Below are 15,180 nucleotides of genomic sequence, written 5' to 3'. Positions count from 1 at the left end.
CAAAGGAAGTCTTCTAAAAAGAATGCTCTCCCACTCCACATTCTTTCTGTACCTAATTATAGATATTCTTTGGTAAACAATTGCTATTTTTATTTCTTAATATAAAGTTGTTACTGTATTCCTAAGATAGAAGATGTAATTGTACTGCATGAAAATTTAATGTCAACGATTTTAGCCTTAGGCATTGGATCACATATATACAGATAATAGTCTAAAATTACTTGAAATTGGCTTGTCTGGCTTAACCATGATGAGGGGGATTCAAGAGCTATTACTTATTTCTGTAATTAGCATTCCACACGCCTTCACCTCCACGAGGAAGCATAGCCTATCCAGTCTGCCTCATTAGTTTGTACAACCAAGGTTTCTGAGTTTGGGTTTTGTTTTTTGACATCCAGCAGGTACCTAAAACTGCACTGTAGCCACTAGCCAAGGGTAGCTATTTAAAATTAAATAAAATTAGTAATTCAAGTCACACTAGCCACATTTCGAGTACTCAGTAGCCACGTGTGGCTAGCGGTTACCACGGCGGACAGTGCAGATACAGAACATTCCCCTCACCAGTACCGTCTAAAGAGTAGTATGTGGAGAATTAACCACATTATTTCAAAAACAATTTTTTTTCCATTTTCAAATTGGTTATCGTACAACCATGTTATTAGGAGAAGGATGAAAGAACAAGGCATAACCATTCCTAAAATTCAACTCTAATCAATTCCTAAAATGTTTTTGTGTCTCCCTGCTGCCCTTGGGTTTACGGGTAAATGTCATAGTCTGACATCCGAGTCTTTCTGTGTTGTGACTCCAGCCCATACGTATCTCAGCGAACTTGACCTCACAATCCGAATTCTGGCCCAACTTCTCTTGTCCAAACCCCACAGAATTTTTGTCTGCATTTGTTCATTCACTTTCCTGAAGAGCCCACCTCCTCCTCTGCGCCTCTTTCTACCTTTAGACACTGTCCCCACCTTTCAGAGCCCATCTGTACTGTTGCTTCCTCCTTGAGACCTCTCCCAGCCCCTCCCTCACTTTAGGAGTTAGAGACAAGCACTTCCTTCCATGGGTTAAGTAGGGATAGCTTGGGTGTGTTGAAGAGACTTTTCGATGTATCTCTGTCTAATCCCCTGTGACACTCAGGGGAGTTGACTCTGAAGTCTCACGGCCTGCCTGAGGGGTCCCGAGTGCCAGTGATCCGGGTCTTCTGCCGTGGCAGGACTCGGCCCCTCTACCTCTGCTCTCCTGGATTCATTCCAGTTTCATAATTACCTGTAAAGCGTAAGCGGCTGCTGATGCTGACCAGGGGATTTACAAATGCAGCAGACTGCAAGAGATTATAAAAAGAGATAAAAGAGGCAGAATTCTTTTCCTGATGGTCCGCAGGGTCCTAACCTGGTTGGTTCGGTCAGCTCTCTTGAGTGTGCAATCTGTAAATGGCTTTCACTTCGGGTATATATTGTGAACGTGACTGAGGCCAGCGCTCAGCAGAGACGGGACCTGCAGTGATCAGGGCTTACCAAGTGAGCTGAGAACGTACCCCATTCCCCGGGAAGCTAACTACAAGAGCTAGCCGCCCACCGCCAGGCCAGCCCCGTGGTGCGCACAGCCACACCTGCTGTCACAGCGAATGTAAGTCCCCTCCCCGCACTCACTGCTCCGGAACATGGCCTCTGGGCCCCGGAGAACAGATTGCTCAGGGGCAAAACCATAGGCAGCCAACCACGGAGGTGTTCCACACAAAAGAATGCTCTCTGAGCTTTTTGCCACTGGCCTAGGTGGGGGAGTCAAAGCCTTGGAGGGTGGGCCTTCTGCCCAGCATGCCCTGGTGTGCGGTGAGAGGTGTCAGAAAACAGAGCCTGGTGTCGGCCCCACAAATAGTCTCATATTTTTTATTGATTTGATTTTGTTTTCTCCCTGCCTCTGAGTGTTAGGATTTAGTATATTCTGCGCTCCTGTTCTGCGTAAGGAGTGCTAATGGGACAGGAACCCGCCTCTTTGTGGCCTGGCGGCTCTCACCACAGCCGTGGCCTGAAGGCGGTGCCTGTGTCTCCTTTGGGGGGGGGGGATGCTGCTCTCCGTTTTGTCTTTTGAGGTCACAGTTAGTGGTGTTTCACACTGAACTCTCTCCCTGCCACTAGATGAAAAGCAAAGCTAAATCCCCAGACCCGTGGCCTAGAACTGGGTGGTCCTGACAGAAGACTAGGGGATGCTGCGTTACCTGTAGCCACCAGCTAACCACATTTGAAATCTAGGGTTGGAAGGACCATTCGGTGATTAGGTGGCTTTCTCCCCTCCATTGAGGAGGGACCCCAGCAAAAACCTGCTGCTGAGCCAGTGGTTCTCAAACTGTGGCCCCCATGCCACAGTAGCAGCATCACCTAGAAACTTGTTAGACACGTACGTTCTTAACCCCACTATAGACCTCCTGAGTCAGAAACTCGGGGTGACCCCCAGCGGTCCATTGGAAGGAGCCTCTAGGGGATTGTGACGCATGGGCAGCGTGAGAACTGCTGCGCCTGGGTGAGCCCTCACGGGGCCAGTGGTGGAAGGTTTCTGGGTGTGGATGGCTTCCAGCCCGCTCCCATCACTGAGCTGCAGTCGTGCACAGGCCGTGAAGGCTGCCCACTTCCTCTTTTTGATCTGAGCTGTGTATTGCACTAGAATGTTGTGTCCCCGACTCTCATGAGCATGCGCCGGAGAGACGGTGAAGTTAGTGACTGACTGCCCTTGCCACGATGCCGGATCACAGCCCTGAGCAGTCATCCTAGATGCGGTCTCCAGGCTGCCTCTCCGTGAGCTCCGCCTGGAGCCCTTCAGTACCAGCGGACTTCGGCATCTTTGTCACGTGCGGTGCAGCTCCCGTGCCCCACGGCTTCTGAGCTGGGCCACTTGGAACTTGTACCTTTTCTCTGGACTCCACTGCCAAGACCAAGTTAAAACATCCTATAAAAATAAAAAAGTCCTGCAGCATCTCCTTTGGAAAGCAGGAAAGATTATACCGCCCTAGCTGAGTCTCCAAGCTCACAGGAACACAGGCGCCCGTTCTCCCACTGGCCAGGGCTTGTTTCCTTGCATTGAGAAGGGGAACGTGGGAAGGCAACCGCGCCGCAGTCAGCAGGCCATCTTCCCTGAGAGGCCGTCCGCGCTCTCTGTGTATCGAAGTCTGTGGAGCACCATTCCCATCTCCGTATTTCCTTGTTCTGACCCACACTCACTGTAGTTTTGCAGAATCCAAGCGTGAGCATCCGGACCTCTGGGTGTGACCATGGCTGAGCCTTCTTCCTTCCGTGCTGGCCGATTTCATCTGAGTCTCATCTCAGACTGCAGCCATTCATATCACACTTTTTTTTTTAAGATTTTATTTATTTATTTGACAGAGATTACAAGTAGAGAGGCAGGCAGAGAGAGGAAGTGAAGCAGGCTCCCTGCTGAGCAGAGAGCCCGATGCCGGGCTCGATCCCAGGACCCTGGGATCATGACCTGAGCTGAACGCAGAGGGTTTAACCTGCTGAGCCACCCAGGTGCCCCTCGTATCACACTTTCAAGAGCGCGTTCTCCCTCCAGCGTTGAACCCAAAATGAATATGTCCAGATGTGTGTCTTCAGATTGCTTTCTCTGTAGGCCTGCTGGGAGAAAGAGGCCGCAGTTCCTTGGCATAGGACAGAAGCTATTTAATATTTATGAAGGGGGCCAGATGCTCAGGACATTTCAGATCACATAGAACTAGGCACAGTCCCTGTCTCTGGTAAAGTCCCATAGAAACAACAAATCACCAACCACTTCTCCTGTATCTTAGGACCCAGTCAAAAGTGTTTTTTTATTTAAAGGTTCCCAGTTCCAGGCGGGCCCCTGTCATCCAGTCCTTGTGTAGCGCCAGCGTAAGCCCAGGGGCTGGAGAGGAAGACGAGCAGGTTATGGCGGTGGCTTCTCTTTACCCAGCTGTATGATTCTCCTCCTTCAGGGGGCAGCTGCACCAGCAGTGCTGTGAAAAGTGGACCCTGGTTAATGATGAGACCCAAGCCAAGATGGCCCGCATGGCTGCCGCAGCTGCCTGGGGCTTAGGTGAGGCCTCCCCCTAGGGCACCCCGGTCAAGGGAGGGAGAGGGAGGCTGGGGGCTCGCATTCGAGAAAGAAGGCACTGTGGCTCCAGGTAGAGACGTCAGGTCCACAAAAGCATCCAGAAATCTGTATCCACCTGTCCCCATTCTACCTGTCCCTTCTACCTGATGACCGTGACTGACTTATTAGATGCAGGTAAAAATGACCCATCCTGGGGAATCCAAGGAAACCAGTGAGCAAGCATCAAAATTGAGATTATTTAATGAGGTTTGTTTGGTATTTGTGATATAAATTACTGGTTCATTTTTCTCTCTTTATTTAAATAAAATCTAGAACTAGAAATTTCCAAGCTAGTGTCCTGATTCCACTGTCATTAGCCTCTCTCCATATTTTCTGCTTTGCTTGAGGCCTCCTCCGTTTTTGAGTCTATGTCGTGATCCCATATGGCTGTGGGAGCGCCACCCATCATGTCTGTATCCCTAGCAGGAATTAAGAGAGAGGACAACTTTCTGTCCCCTTTTATTTCTTAACTGTTATTCTAGAACTTTCCTAAAACACAAAAGTGAAGGGAATAAGATAGCAAATCCCCATATGCCCTCACCTTCTCCAACAGTTATAAATATTTTAACAGTATTGGATTTTCCGCTCTCCTCCTTCCTACTCAACACTCCCCCACCTTACTCCGACTCCCTGAGTATTTTAAGGCAGAGACTTCCTTTTTAGCCCCCACAGACACGTGTAGGCTTCTGACACCGGGCCCCAGTTGTGAGAGGATTATTGTCCATCCCGGAGATGTTCTCAGGAGGAGGGGAAAGCGCGCACAGGCTGTCCCAAGTGAAAGCTTCACCTGTGGAGTCCAGAAGAAGGTTACGTAACCTTCTACCTCCATTCCATCCCTCCTGACTCACAGAGCTTCTATCCTTCCCGTTCATGAGCTCTGGGCTGGATCCAGAACATTTTTCAAAAACAAACTGCTTCCTGAGGAGTCATCGTTTGCCGTTCGCTTTTGCCCAGAGGCATCGAGAATGAATGAGCCGATGGTCGGGAGTGAAAGGCAGGAAAATGCCTTGTACAGTCAGCGGCCCCGCAGTTTGCGGCTAATGAGGCTGCTGTCTTTTCTGCAGATGGCCTTGGAAATGTTGGCATGTGATACATGCTTGCCCCATCAGGGGAAGTGAATATCTCTTCCCGGATGCAGCCATTTCCCCGGTCTGCCCCGACACAGAGACCACCGTGCAGGACCGAGCCCATCTTCCTCTTATGACACAGCCTCTTAAAATCCCTCCTCCCCCCTGAGGCACAGGTACTGCCGGAGTGAGACGGGCAGACTGTTTGTCTAATCCTGCCCCCTGTCTGGGTAACGGCCACTTTCAGTTGTTTAGGGAAAATGTAATTTCCAGCGTACCATTGAACTGTGAGCTGCTTTGCTAATAGGGAAGAAAGCCATTCCATCTCACCTCAGGAAACCTGAGAGTTCTCTGGGTTAATGAGGTGCTACATTAAAGCCTCTTGACTCGGAGGCTTTCTGTCACTCGGTTTCTCCCATCGTTCACAGAACTCCCTGGAGCAGCATTGGAGTCCTGTGTTTGGAAGACAGACGTGGCTTTGTTTGTTAAATTGGCTCGCGCAACCCTGTAGAGTGTAGAGAGTCTCTGTAGGGTTTTGCTACATCAGGCACGAGTTTGTCTTGTTTGAACCCCAAGCTAAATGCAAGTAACAATGACAAGGCCTGTTTGAGATGCTGCCTTAGCCCAGCAAGCTGATGATTTTCTCTGTGTGTGTGTGTGTGTGTGTGTTCACGTGCGTGTGCAGGTCAGTGGGACAGCATGGAGGAGTACACCTGCATGATCCCTCGGGACACCCACGATGGCGCGTTCTACAGAGCCGTGCTGGCACTGCATCAGGACCTCTTCTCCTTGGCACAACAGGTAAAAACTTAGGTGTGCTCAGACCGTCTGGCAAAGAAAAGAGAATTACATGCGCACTGTCAGTTCCTAGGCACGCCGTGCCTGCGAGAGGGGCTGATGTGCGTCCGCTCTGCTGTTCCACCCTGTGAGCTCACGGGAGCCTAGGCTGTAGAGCAGAGTACTCAGAAGTCTGCCAGCACAGCCGTCAGGGCCACTCTCTGCTCTGAGAGAGCGCCGGGGAGTTCGGGAAGTTAACATTTACATTGTTCTGGAGTGAGCTTCTCGGGTCAACATTGCATGCTTTGATCACTTTCCTAGCATTCTTCGTAGTAAAGAGAAACCATGTGTCTCACCCCAGGAGGGTGGAGACAGCAGCAGCCCCCACACCCCCCAGCAGCAGGGGTCAGTCACGGCTTCTTCTAGCTCTGCAGCAGTGCCACACAGGGATGAGCTTCTGGGAGAGCTGGCACTGGGTTTGAGACTCCCGTGCTGGCCTCCAGAATAAAAGAGTGACGTAGTCACATCCTGACAAGCCCTGGACTGTCTGGGATGGGGTGCTGGGGTCAGTGACCTGAGCACCTGAGGGCGGGGGACACGGTCCCCAATCTCAAACATTCAAGAAAGAAAAGCTCCACGTGCAGGGTGTTTAGTGGATAAAACAGAAGACCTATGCCACAGTCCCGCAGGCCTGAGCAGAACTGAGGCCAGGGCCGTCCACGTCGCAGGCACAGAAGCCCCCATGGCATGGCAGGTTTGGGGGTTCCTATGCCAGGAGTGGAGGCGTTCCCTCATGAGGACAAGGCACTCAGAAGCCAGTGACGACCACGTGGGGCTAGTGAGAGTGTGCCCAGTTTAGGTTCACAAATGTGCGCGAGGAAAAGACGAAAGAGAGCAGGTCCGCAGCTGTCCTCTGGAGACCAGGACCGCAGTGCTTCTGCCTCTAAGCCCGCGTGTTCCCACCCTAGTTACCCGGGATTTGGGGTGGTAAGCTTGAGGTTCCTAGACATTCTGTGTCTTCCGAGAAATCGGATTAACATTCTTATTTAGCCTTAGAGTTTGGGAAAAGTTTTGTTCCCTTCTTCGGGGAGCCTTCCTCTTACTGCCTAGAATTTAAGTAAAATGAATGACCTCCAGCTAGCTGGCAAGCCTGAAAAAAAACAGCCCGGCCCCGGCCCAAGCCCCAAGCCCACAGCTCAGTTCTGTGGTTTTCTCTTTCTCTTCTAGTGCATTGACAAAGCCAGAGACCTGCTAGATGCCGAGTTAACCGCTATGGCGGGAGAGAGCTACAGTCGGGCATATGGGGTGAGTGTCGAACGTTCTGCACGGGGTCGTTTTAGAGGCTCATTCCAGTTCTTTTTTCAGCGTGGCCGAGTGAGGACTCCCTGGCTGCTGGGAACATGCCTATGTATTCTGAGCAGATACCCTGTCACCAGAAGGAATGACTGAAATGAATCCCGGCTTTTGGATTGTTCGTGCGGTATTAAGTGGGAATGTGATTTGCTTCCATCAGGCCATGGTCTCTTGCCACATGCTCTCCGAGCTGGAGGAGGTCATCCAGTACAAGCTTGTCCCCGAGCGACGGGAGATCATCCGCCAGATCTGGTGGGAGAGACTGCAGGTAAGGCTGCTAGAAAGCCGGGGGTAGCCCGCCCGCCCTCCGCCCCCCGCCCCCACTCTCGCTCAGCACATGCTCCCTGCCTCCCCGCAGAGGCTGGGGTGGCGTTCGCCGCAAAGCACTCAGAGGCTGTGCGCCTCAGCCCTTCGCTGTGAGCCGGTGACCGGTTCTGTGGCCTCCTCTTACCCTTCTCTAGTAACACAAGAAAATGTCTGCAGTAAATGACGCTTACAGACAGCCTGTTGAGAACCGTAACCTCAGAATCAGTGGTTCTCAGCTTCAGCTGCCCGATAGGATGACCTGCCTGGATTTTTAAAATCTGGATCCACAGGCCACTTCCCAGACCAAATAAAACAGAATTTCTGGGGATAGACCCAGGTTCTATCTCTTCAGCTGCCCCATATACTTCCAGTATGTGGCCGACACAGAACCACTGTTCCAAATGCACTTGTTGGCCGCCTGCATCGGCTTCTCAAACGGGGTTGCCTAATGTTTCAGCCGACTAACCCCTGCCGTTTACAGTCCCTCCCGTCACAGACATGCACAGCCTCTCTTCAGCCGAAGTTTCCCTCACGGAGAAACTTCTCCAAGTCCTCCATCAGTGTTTTCCTTGTACATTCTGATCATTTGAGCATGAGGCGCAGTCAGTTCCAGGTCTGGGAGTCCGCAGTCTTAAGTGTTCTTGGAAAGGACAGTTCTCTCATTCCTTGAGTCGCTAGGAGGGCAAGTTCATTTGCAAAGGAGTAGAAAGCCCTCGCTGCTCCGGAAGCCGCTTGTCGCCTGTGCATCATAATCAGTGTCCTTGGTTTTACACTGTTCCTCTTGGCCCATCCACACCTACTTCCAAATTCTGTCTCCGGGCCAGTCAGGGTCTGTGGTTCCAGGCCCCTCAGTAGGCTGTGACAAGACCTTTTCACTGCAGGCTGCGTTCCTGTCTGGGAAGCTCAGGGCACATTCCACTGGCAAGGAAAGATCAGCGGGCAAAGGGCGTGTGTGAATGTAGTCGTTTGTGCTCTGAAGTAAGCACATGTGGTTCTTTCATATGTTTTATTAGCAATTATGAAATGCCCAGTGAATGTTTTGATGGAAAATTGTCAGTTGGACACCAGAAGAGAATTACACAAAGCAAGCATTTCCCACCTGACTTGTACACACACACACACACACACACACCACCTTTTTTTTTAAGTGCCCGTAATCGGTTGAAGAGTTTCCAAATCAGAGATCTGATGAGTCTTCTGCCATTCTAACAAGGGAGGCTTTATCCAAATAGAGGCCCAGAGGGGAGTGGAATAAACACGTCTTGGGGAAGGGAAACACGTGTTTAACTTCACCATCTCCAAGACACTGTCGGCATCTCAGGCCTTTGTGACTTTCCCACCTTGAGACAACAAGATGCTTTTTGGCTTACAAGGAGCCAGATTATTTCAGCATCTGGAAGAAACTAGCAGATGGTGAGAAGATCCCAAAACAGTCACTCAATGTACTTTTTCCTGTTTTCATAACTTTCCTAATCGCTGTTGTCACACTTAATGGGATGGAAAGATATGGTCCAAGACCTGAAAATAAAGCATTAAGTTTGTGGTACAAACTTGGCTCTCGTGGGTAGCTTACTGTCCCAAGTGCTCCATGAGCCACCTCTATTGGAGAATGGCCATTTTGTGGTCAAGTCACTGAAGCTGAAATCCCCTGCCAGAGTCTCCCCTGGGGCAATTTGAGGGGTCAGCCTGACTTGCCTTAGGTTCTTAGTTCAGGCTCCCACTGGATCCTGTCATATTTAAAAGCCTGCAACCATTGTTGCTAGACGGTCAGACTCACCTCCGTGAAGGATGGCTCCTTTAGTTCCATTTGTCTCTCAAAGGGACAGATTTGCCCACAGAGGGACAAGCCCTGCTCCCCGGGTGGTTTGTCTCTGAGTCTGACTTCTTAGAGCGAAGGTGGAGGAGAGGTCCACTTACCGCCAGAAGTCTTCGATAGAAAATTACTTACCCCTTCTAATAACATCGAATTCCCTCTATTTTTTAATTAAAAAGAATTTATATGTATGAGTGAATGAGGCACTTTTCCTTCTATATGCAGTTTTTGATCAGAGACCAGTGAAAATGAAGCAGAAGGAATCTCGGCTAGTCTTCGTGCAGGTTTAGGCGTTAATAACTTCAAGACTGACGATGCCACTGCTCACAGGCAGCGTCGTTTAAGAATTTACTTAAACTTCTCTTATGCTTAATTCATCTTCCAAATTTTGAATGATCCATTTTTTCTAGATATTTTTAAGTAATCTCTATAGCCAACATGGGGCTCGAACTCAACTCTGAGATCAGAAGTCCATGTCCCATCGACTGAGCCCCAGAGAAGCTGAAGCAAAAAAAAATACAAAGTTAAAAATGCATTATTGGGGCACCTGGTGACTCAGTTAAGTGTCTGCCTTTGGTGCAAGTCCTGATCACGGTGTGTCAGGGTCAAACCCCACATCAGGCTCCCTGCTCAGCCAGGAGTCTGTTCTCCCTCTGCCTCTCAGCCCACTTGTGCTCACTCTCTCACTCCCTCAAATAAATAAAAGCTGTATCAAAAAAAGAAGACTGGCTTTTTTTTTTTTAAAAATGCATTATTTATACTCCAGAAAAGAAATTTAAAAGGTTTAATTCATGTCGTCCTCATCACAGCCCTATAAAGTTGGTACTATCTTTACCTCATTTTAGCGGTTAAGTAACGTGTGCCGCGTCCCACATATGGAAGGTGGCAGGGCCAGGACTCGAGCACCAGACCTGTTACTCTCCTGACCCTTGGATTTGAGAGTTTCCTAAGAAGTGTTTTTCTTCACAGCACCTGTCTCTTGAGAAAGCTGAGGTTGTAAAAATGAATTTCTTTGTTGGTTCGAGGCAAGTCTTTCTGTTGCTTGTTGGGGGTTAAAGCTATAGCAGAGGACATGCCTGATTCTCCCTCCCGAATGTTCCAGGGCTGCCAGCGCATCGTGGAGGACTGGCAGAAGATCCTGATGGTGCGGTCACTTGTGGTCAGCCCTCATGAGGACATGAGGACCTGGCTCAAGTATGCCAGCCTGTGTGGGAAGAGCGGCAGGCTGGTGAGTGACCCCCGCACAGGGTGTGGTGGGAGGCTGGGGACGGAACGGCGCTCCTGGCCCCGTCCTGTTTATAACCCGGCCTGTCTTGTTTTTAAGGCCCTTGCTCATAAAACCTTAGTGTTGCTCCTGGGAGTGGATCCATCTCGGCAACTGGACCATCCTCTGCCAACAGTTCACCCTCAGGTGACCTACGCCTACATGAAAAACATGTGGAAGAGCGCTCGCAAGGTCTGTATCCAAACCCACGCGGCGGCAGACCGCGCGTCCCGAGCGCCCACTACCCGGCCTCTCGCCACCTCGGGGCCCAAAAGGGAGCAGCACCCAAAGCGCCATGTTGGGTTTTGCTCCTGTTAGGAAGCTGTTTGGCCCGATTTTCAGAGTGAATTGTATCCGAGGGCCTCCTGGATGCCATTGATGGAACTGCTGCGTGAGGTCACGGTTGTATTTCTTAGCAGAGTATGCAGGGAACATAGAAAGGGCACGATATCTGCCCCCTTCTCCCCCCCGCCTCCCAAGAAAAGGTGGGCTGTTCAGTACCCAAAAGGCAGCATATTTGTGAAAACACAGACTGGACATTTCACAAGACCACTTTGGTTTTTCCAACTTCTCGTCTCCTTCCCAGTCATCAGCTGAGATCCAGAAGCAGCAACACCCAGAGTGTCGGGCTGCATCCAGTAGGGAGCGTCTACTTGGAGCCGGCATAGAATTCCTCTTCCTTTGTTTACAGACAGGTCCTCCCCGACAAGGAAATAGCTGTGGCTCCCAGGGGGCGGGGGTGGAGGGGGGGAGATGTTGGTTTTATTTTTTGAAATGATCTCCCTGGATGGTGGTGATGATTAACAAAACGCTGGCCCTGGAGGCAAAATCAGCACCTGCTCTGGCTCCTTGTGCCGCTGACCAAACAGAGGGAGTGTCCTAGCCCTCCTCTCCCCACTGTGGCCCGAGGCAAGGCCTGCCAGGAGAAAGGAGCGCGGAGCCACCCGTGCAGCCGAGGCTGTAGAAGGCACGCCAAAGGAAACCCGGGACAGTGTCTCCAGATTGACTTCTTTCTGGGTGGCTGACTCTGGGACTGCAAAAGCGTCCCACAGTGGGATCGGGAACCCTGCACCCCAGCGCTGGGTTTTCAACAGGGGTTCACTTTAGTAGGAATGGCCAAACTCCGTTGCCCACGTGCATCGTTTGGGGTCTTGTTTTCTTTTTGTTGTTTTTGGGAGTTTGGTTTGGTCTGGTTGTAAGTCTCTGCAAACTTCCCGGGTCAGAGCACTTCTCATGCAAAGTCCAACCTTCCTCCAGGCAAATGAGAAAAACAGAAGGTGCTGGATCTGAGCTTGGTCTGGTTTCCTTCCTGGGTACAGAGTCCAAGTGTTTGAAAGTCCTGCTGAAGGCAGGCAGCAAGGGCCTCTTGGCTAATGTCTCAACCAGGGAGTGGCTCCTTTCAACAAATGACCACAGCCCAACCTCTCTACACATTACCGCCTCTTCTCAGAGCCCAGCCTCCGATGGGAAGCCAGGAAACGACAGGCGTTAGAAATCCAGAAACCTCTTTGAAGTCAGGTGCTTGGACTTCAAGCCCAGACCAAGGGCTGTCCCATCTTCACAGGTGCTCAGAGAACCATCTACGTAATAATCGCACTACTGAGCAAGCCCCTTTTCCTCTCTGAACTTGACTTTCCTCCACTACAGACAATTCGGTAAGCCTTGTATCCTGCCTTGAGTAAGGCAGGTAAGAGAGTTTGAGAAAAGCAGAGCCTGCAGGAAGGCGTCAGGCCCAAGGGGTATGTCCCATGTTTTCCTAGACAAGCCACTTCCCACAATCTAGAGACAGGCTAGTCTTTCCGTGAAACCTCACCAAGCTGAGGACATGGGTCTTGCTCGCCAACCGGGCGTACGACGCGCAGCTGAAACTCTGTGCCCAAGAGAAACCCTTCCTCTGATCGCCCAGTCCTTCATCTATAAGAGAGAAACAATCCATTTTTCCCTCCTCACTTCCCAGAGGTGGAGAAAAGAGCGTATTTTAGAAGAACACTTTGAATTCCTTCAAAATAAGTGGTCTCCACCCCATGCAGTAGAAGGATATCAATTCTCCGGTGCTGGATAGATTTACTTAATACTGAGCTTCAAATCCGAACTACTATGCAGCCCTCCCTGGTTTGGGCAGTTTATTTTTTGTTCAGCGCTTGGCTGAGTCTCCTGAAAGGAAAGTAAGCTGTGTGCCTGGACTGCCCGCGACGCGGAGCGTGTGGGCTCCGAGCAGCCTTGGCATCCCAGCTCCTGCTTCACTCGGTCCTCACAAGCTTGACGGGCACCCGCTCCGCACAGCGGCTTACCAGTCGCCCTTCTCGGGCTGGATCTTTCCAGTGCTGTCTCTCCCTTCTTCCTTTCCTTCTTAATCAGCTGTAAGTCTGCTCAGTGCAGTTCTCGTAGAGGAAAAAACTACAGAAACATCTATCACTTCTCAGGGGCGGGCTGCTAATGTAGTTCATTTTTCAAAGCCAGGGTGAGTAATGGAACCCCGTGAAGGCAGCTGTCTGGGTGGGGGGTTGGGGGGACAGGTGTCTTGTTAACTGTCAGAACATCTGCCTGTCGCCCTGTCCCCGTGTGCGGATTAGCTGCCTGACGAATTGTTAGTCTCATCATGCTGGCTCTGGGGTGAGCCATGTCTGTTGATGCTAATTAATTCCTTATGTTGAAACGTGTCTGAGGTTGGTTCTGGCCTCCAAGCCATGAGTTGTACTTTCCTTGAAGACGGTCGCGACTGACAGGTTTCCGTGGAAGGGGACCACTCTGACCTTATTTATTTGAAATGTTGATCCCCCCCCATTTCCTTCTGCAGCAAAGAACACATCGCCTCTTTCTCACTCTCTCGCATACCGTCCCCCTCCCACCGTCGTGGTGGACTTTCATTCCACCATTTTTTCCACTGGAGCTTTTCATGTCTGTATGCTCTGTCTCACCTGTGAAGCCCTTTAAAAATAGTGGGGACCCCACTTACCAGGATGCTGGCGTGAGTGGACCTGGGGCTTCTAGAGATGGCTGGAACCTTAGCCCCAGATCTCTGACTCTGTGTCTCTGCCCTTCCCTCTTTCAGCTCCCTGTTCCTAACCCACGTGGTTCTGCTCACTTTGTGTCAGGTCCCATAGTGTAGACAGATGGAAAGGCTTGAGGATGCTGTGAAGGTTTCGCTCCTAAGCCACCCCGTTCACCTAGACGTCTGTCTGCTCAGCCAGCGTCCTCCCCCCTGCCCCTGCTTCGCTCGGACGGACGGATGAGGGCCTTCACCCCGTGTCTGTGCTCTTATTTGGGTACTGAGGGTTCTGTCGGACCTTTAAAACTATAGTTTGGGCTCTGCTGGAGTGTCCAAGGTACTTAGAGTTCTAAACAAGTACGCAAGTTTTATAGGCCCAAAAACAATCCCCCAAGGAGCCTGGTTTCCCCCCTGTGTGTTGCTAGGAAGTAAGCAGTCGTTTCACATTTCTTCCTATAGATTGTTATTTCGGGGTAATCAGGCAAGGAGCTTATCAAAATAGCAGTACAGCTAGCCAAGGAGAGCTGCAGCTTGAGTTGGGAAAGTATGAGTCTTCTTGAAAAGCCCAACCATCTCCCAGTGCCATGCCCTGGGGCACCTGTTCTAGGGCACCCTTGCCCTGTGCTCCAGGGTGCTCCCCTGGGAGTGAGGGCCGGCTCACGGGCTCTTCAGATGATCGGGGGTTCTCTCTCGTGAGGCCAGGCCGAATGCTGAGCGGCTCCCGTGCTCTTGTCTTGTGCAGATCGACGCCTTCCAGCACATGCAGCACTTCGTGCAGACCATGCAGCAGCAGGCCCAGCACGCCATCGCCACCGAGGACCAGCAGCACAAGCAGGAGCTGCACAAGCTCATGGCCCGGTGAGGGGTCCCCGCTGGCCCGAGCCGGTCGCGCTCCCATCTCCCTCCGCCCCAGCAGCCTCTGCAGCGTGCCAGGAACGCTCAAGGCTCCCTGGGCAGCGAGCTCCCAACTCTGCTTTCGCCTTTTGCAGTAGGAACCCCGGGCAGCCATCAGATCGTGCTGAGCTAGGGCCTCTGCTGCTCTCTGCCCAGGACTGAGCTCCAGGGCATCCAGGTGCTGCTGCCTTCCTGGTGTCTGGCCTGAGAGTCAGACCCCTTGGTGGCCAATGCCAGCTCTGCTGCTGCTCTGATGTGTGACTCTGGATGGGTCACTTAACCACTCTGTGCCTCACTTTCCTCATCCTATGAAAAGGGGATGCTGAGGGCTCCTGTTGCTTGGGGTGGTAGAAGGTAGTATGAGGGTTAATAGAATAAACACGTGAGAAGGTAGTATGAGGGTTAATAGAATAAACACGTGAACCGTTCAGAGCAGTACCTGGGAGAGAGTAGCGATCAGTAAACGTGGGCTGTTATTGTTCTCATGGTAAATACGATCTGTTATAAATGATACAAATCATTATAACATATAACATGGTGCGTGACACAATATAATATGTTGAAACGTAGAAGGTAGTATGAGGGTTAATAGAATAAACAC

At 51.0% G+C, this 15,180-nt stretch overlaps 1 protein-coding gene across 1 annotated transcript in view; it reads left to right on the top strand.

Moving 5' to 3' along the window:
* The window catches only part of MTOR (mechanistic target of rapamycin kinase), a gene marked incomplete at its 5' end in the record, with an annotated part of 84,102 nt that overhangs the window by 46,978 nt on the left and 21,944 nt on the right, over nucleotides 1–15,180 (top strand). Inside the window, 7 exons of the mRNA XM_082686706.1 lie at nucleotides 3,959–4,059; nucleotides 5,869–5,984; nucleotides 7,188–7,265; nucleotides 7,474–7,581; nucleotides 10,535–10,660; nucleotides 10,757–10,888; nucleotides 14,428–14,543. Coding sequence (XP_082542832.1) covers nucleotides 3,959–4,059; nucleotides 5,869–5,984; nucleotides 7,188–7,265; nucleotides 7,474–7,581; nucleotides 10,535–10,660; nucleotides 10,757–10,888; nucleotides 14,428–14,543 — 777 coding nt within the window. The remainder of the gene's footprint in view (nucleotides 1–3,958; nucleotides 4,060–5,868; nucleotides 5,985–7,187; nucleotides 7,266–7,473; nucleotides 7,582–10,534; nucleotides 10,661–10,756; nucleotides 10,889–14,427; nucleotides 14,544–15,180) is intronic.

The sequence above is a fragment of the Mustela nivalis genome (genome assembly GCF_964662115.1).
Source record: "Mustela nivalis genome assembly, chromosome: 10".
Classification (NCBI taxonomy): Eukaryota; Metazoa; Chordata; class Mammalia; order Carnivora; family Mustelidae; genus Mustela; species Mustela nivalis.
The sequence above is the reverse complement of the archived record's forward strand: the minus strand, read 5'-3'. Positions and strand labels throughout refer to the sequence as shown.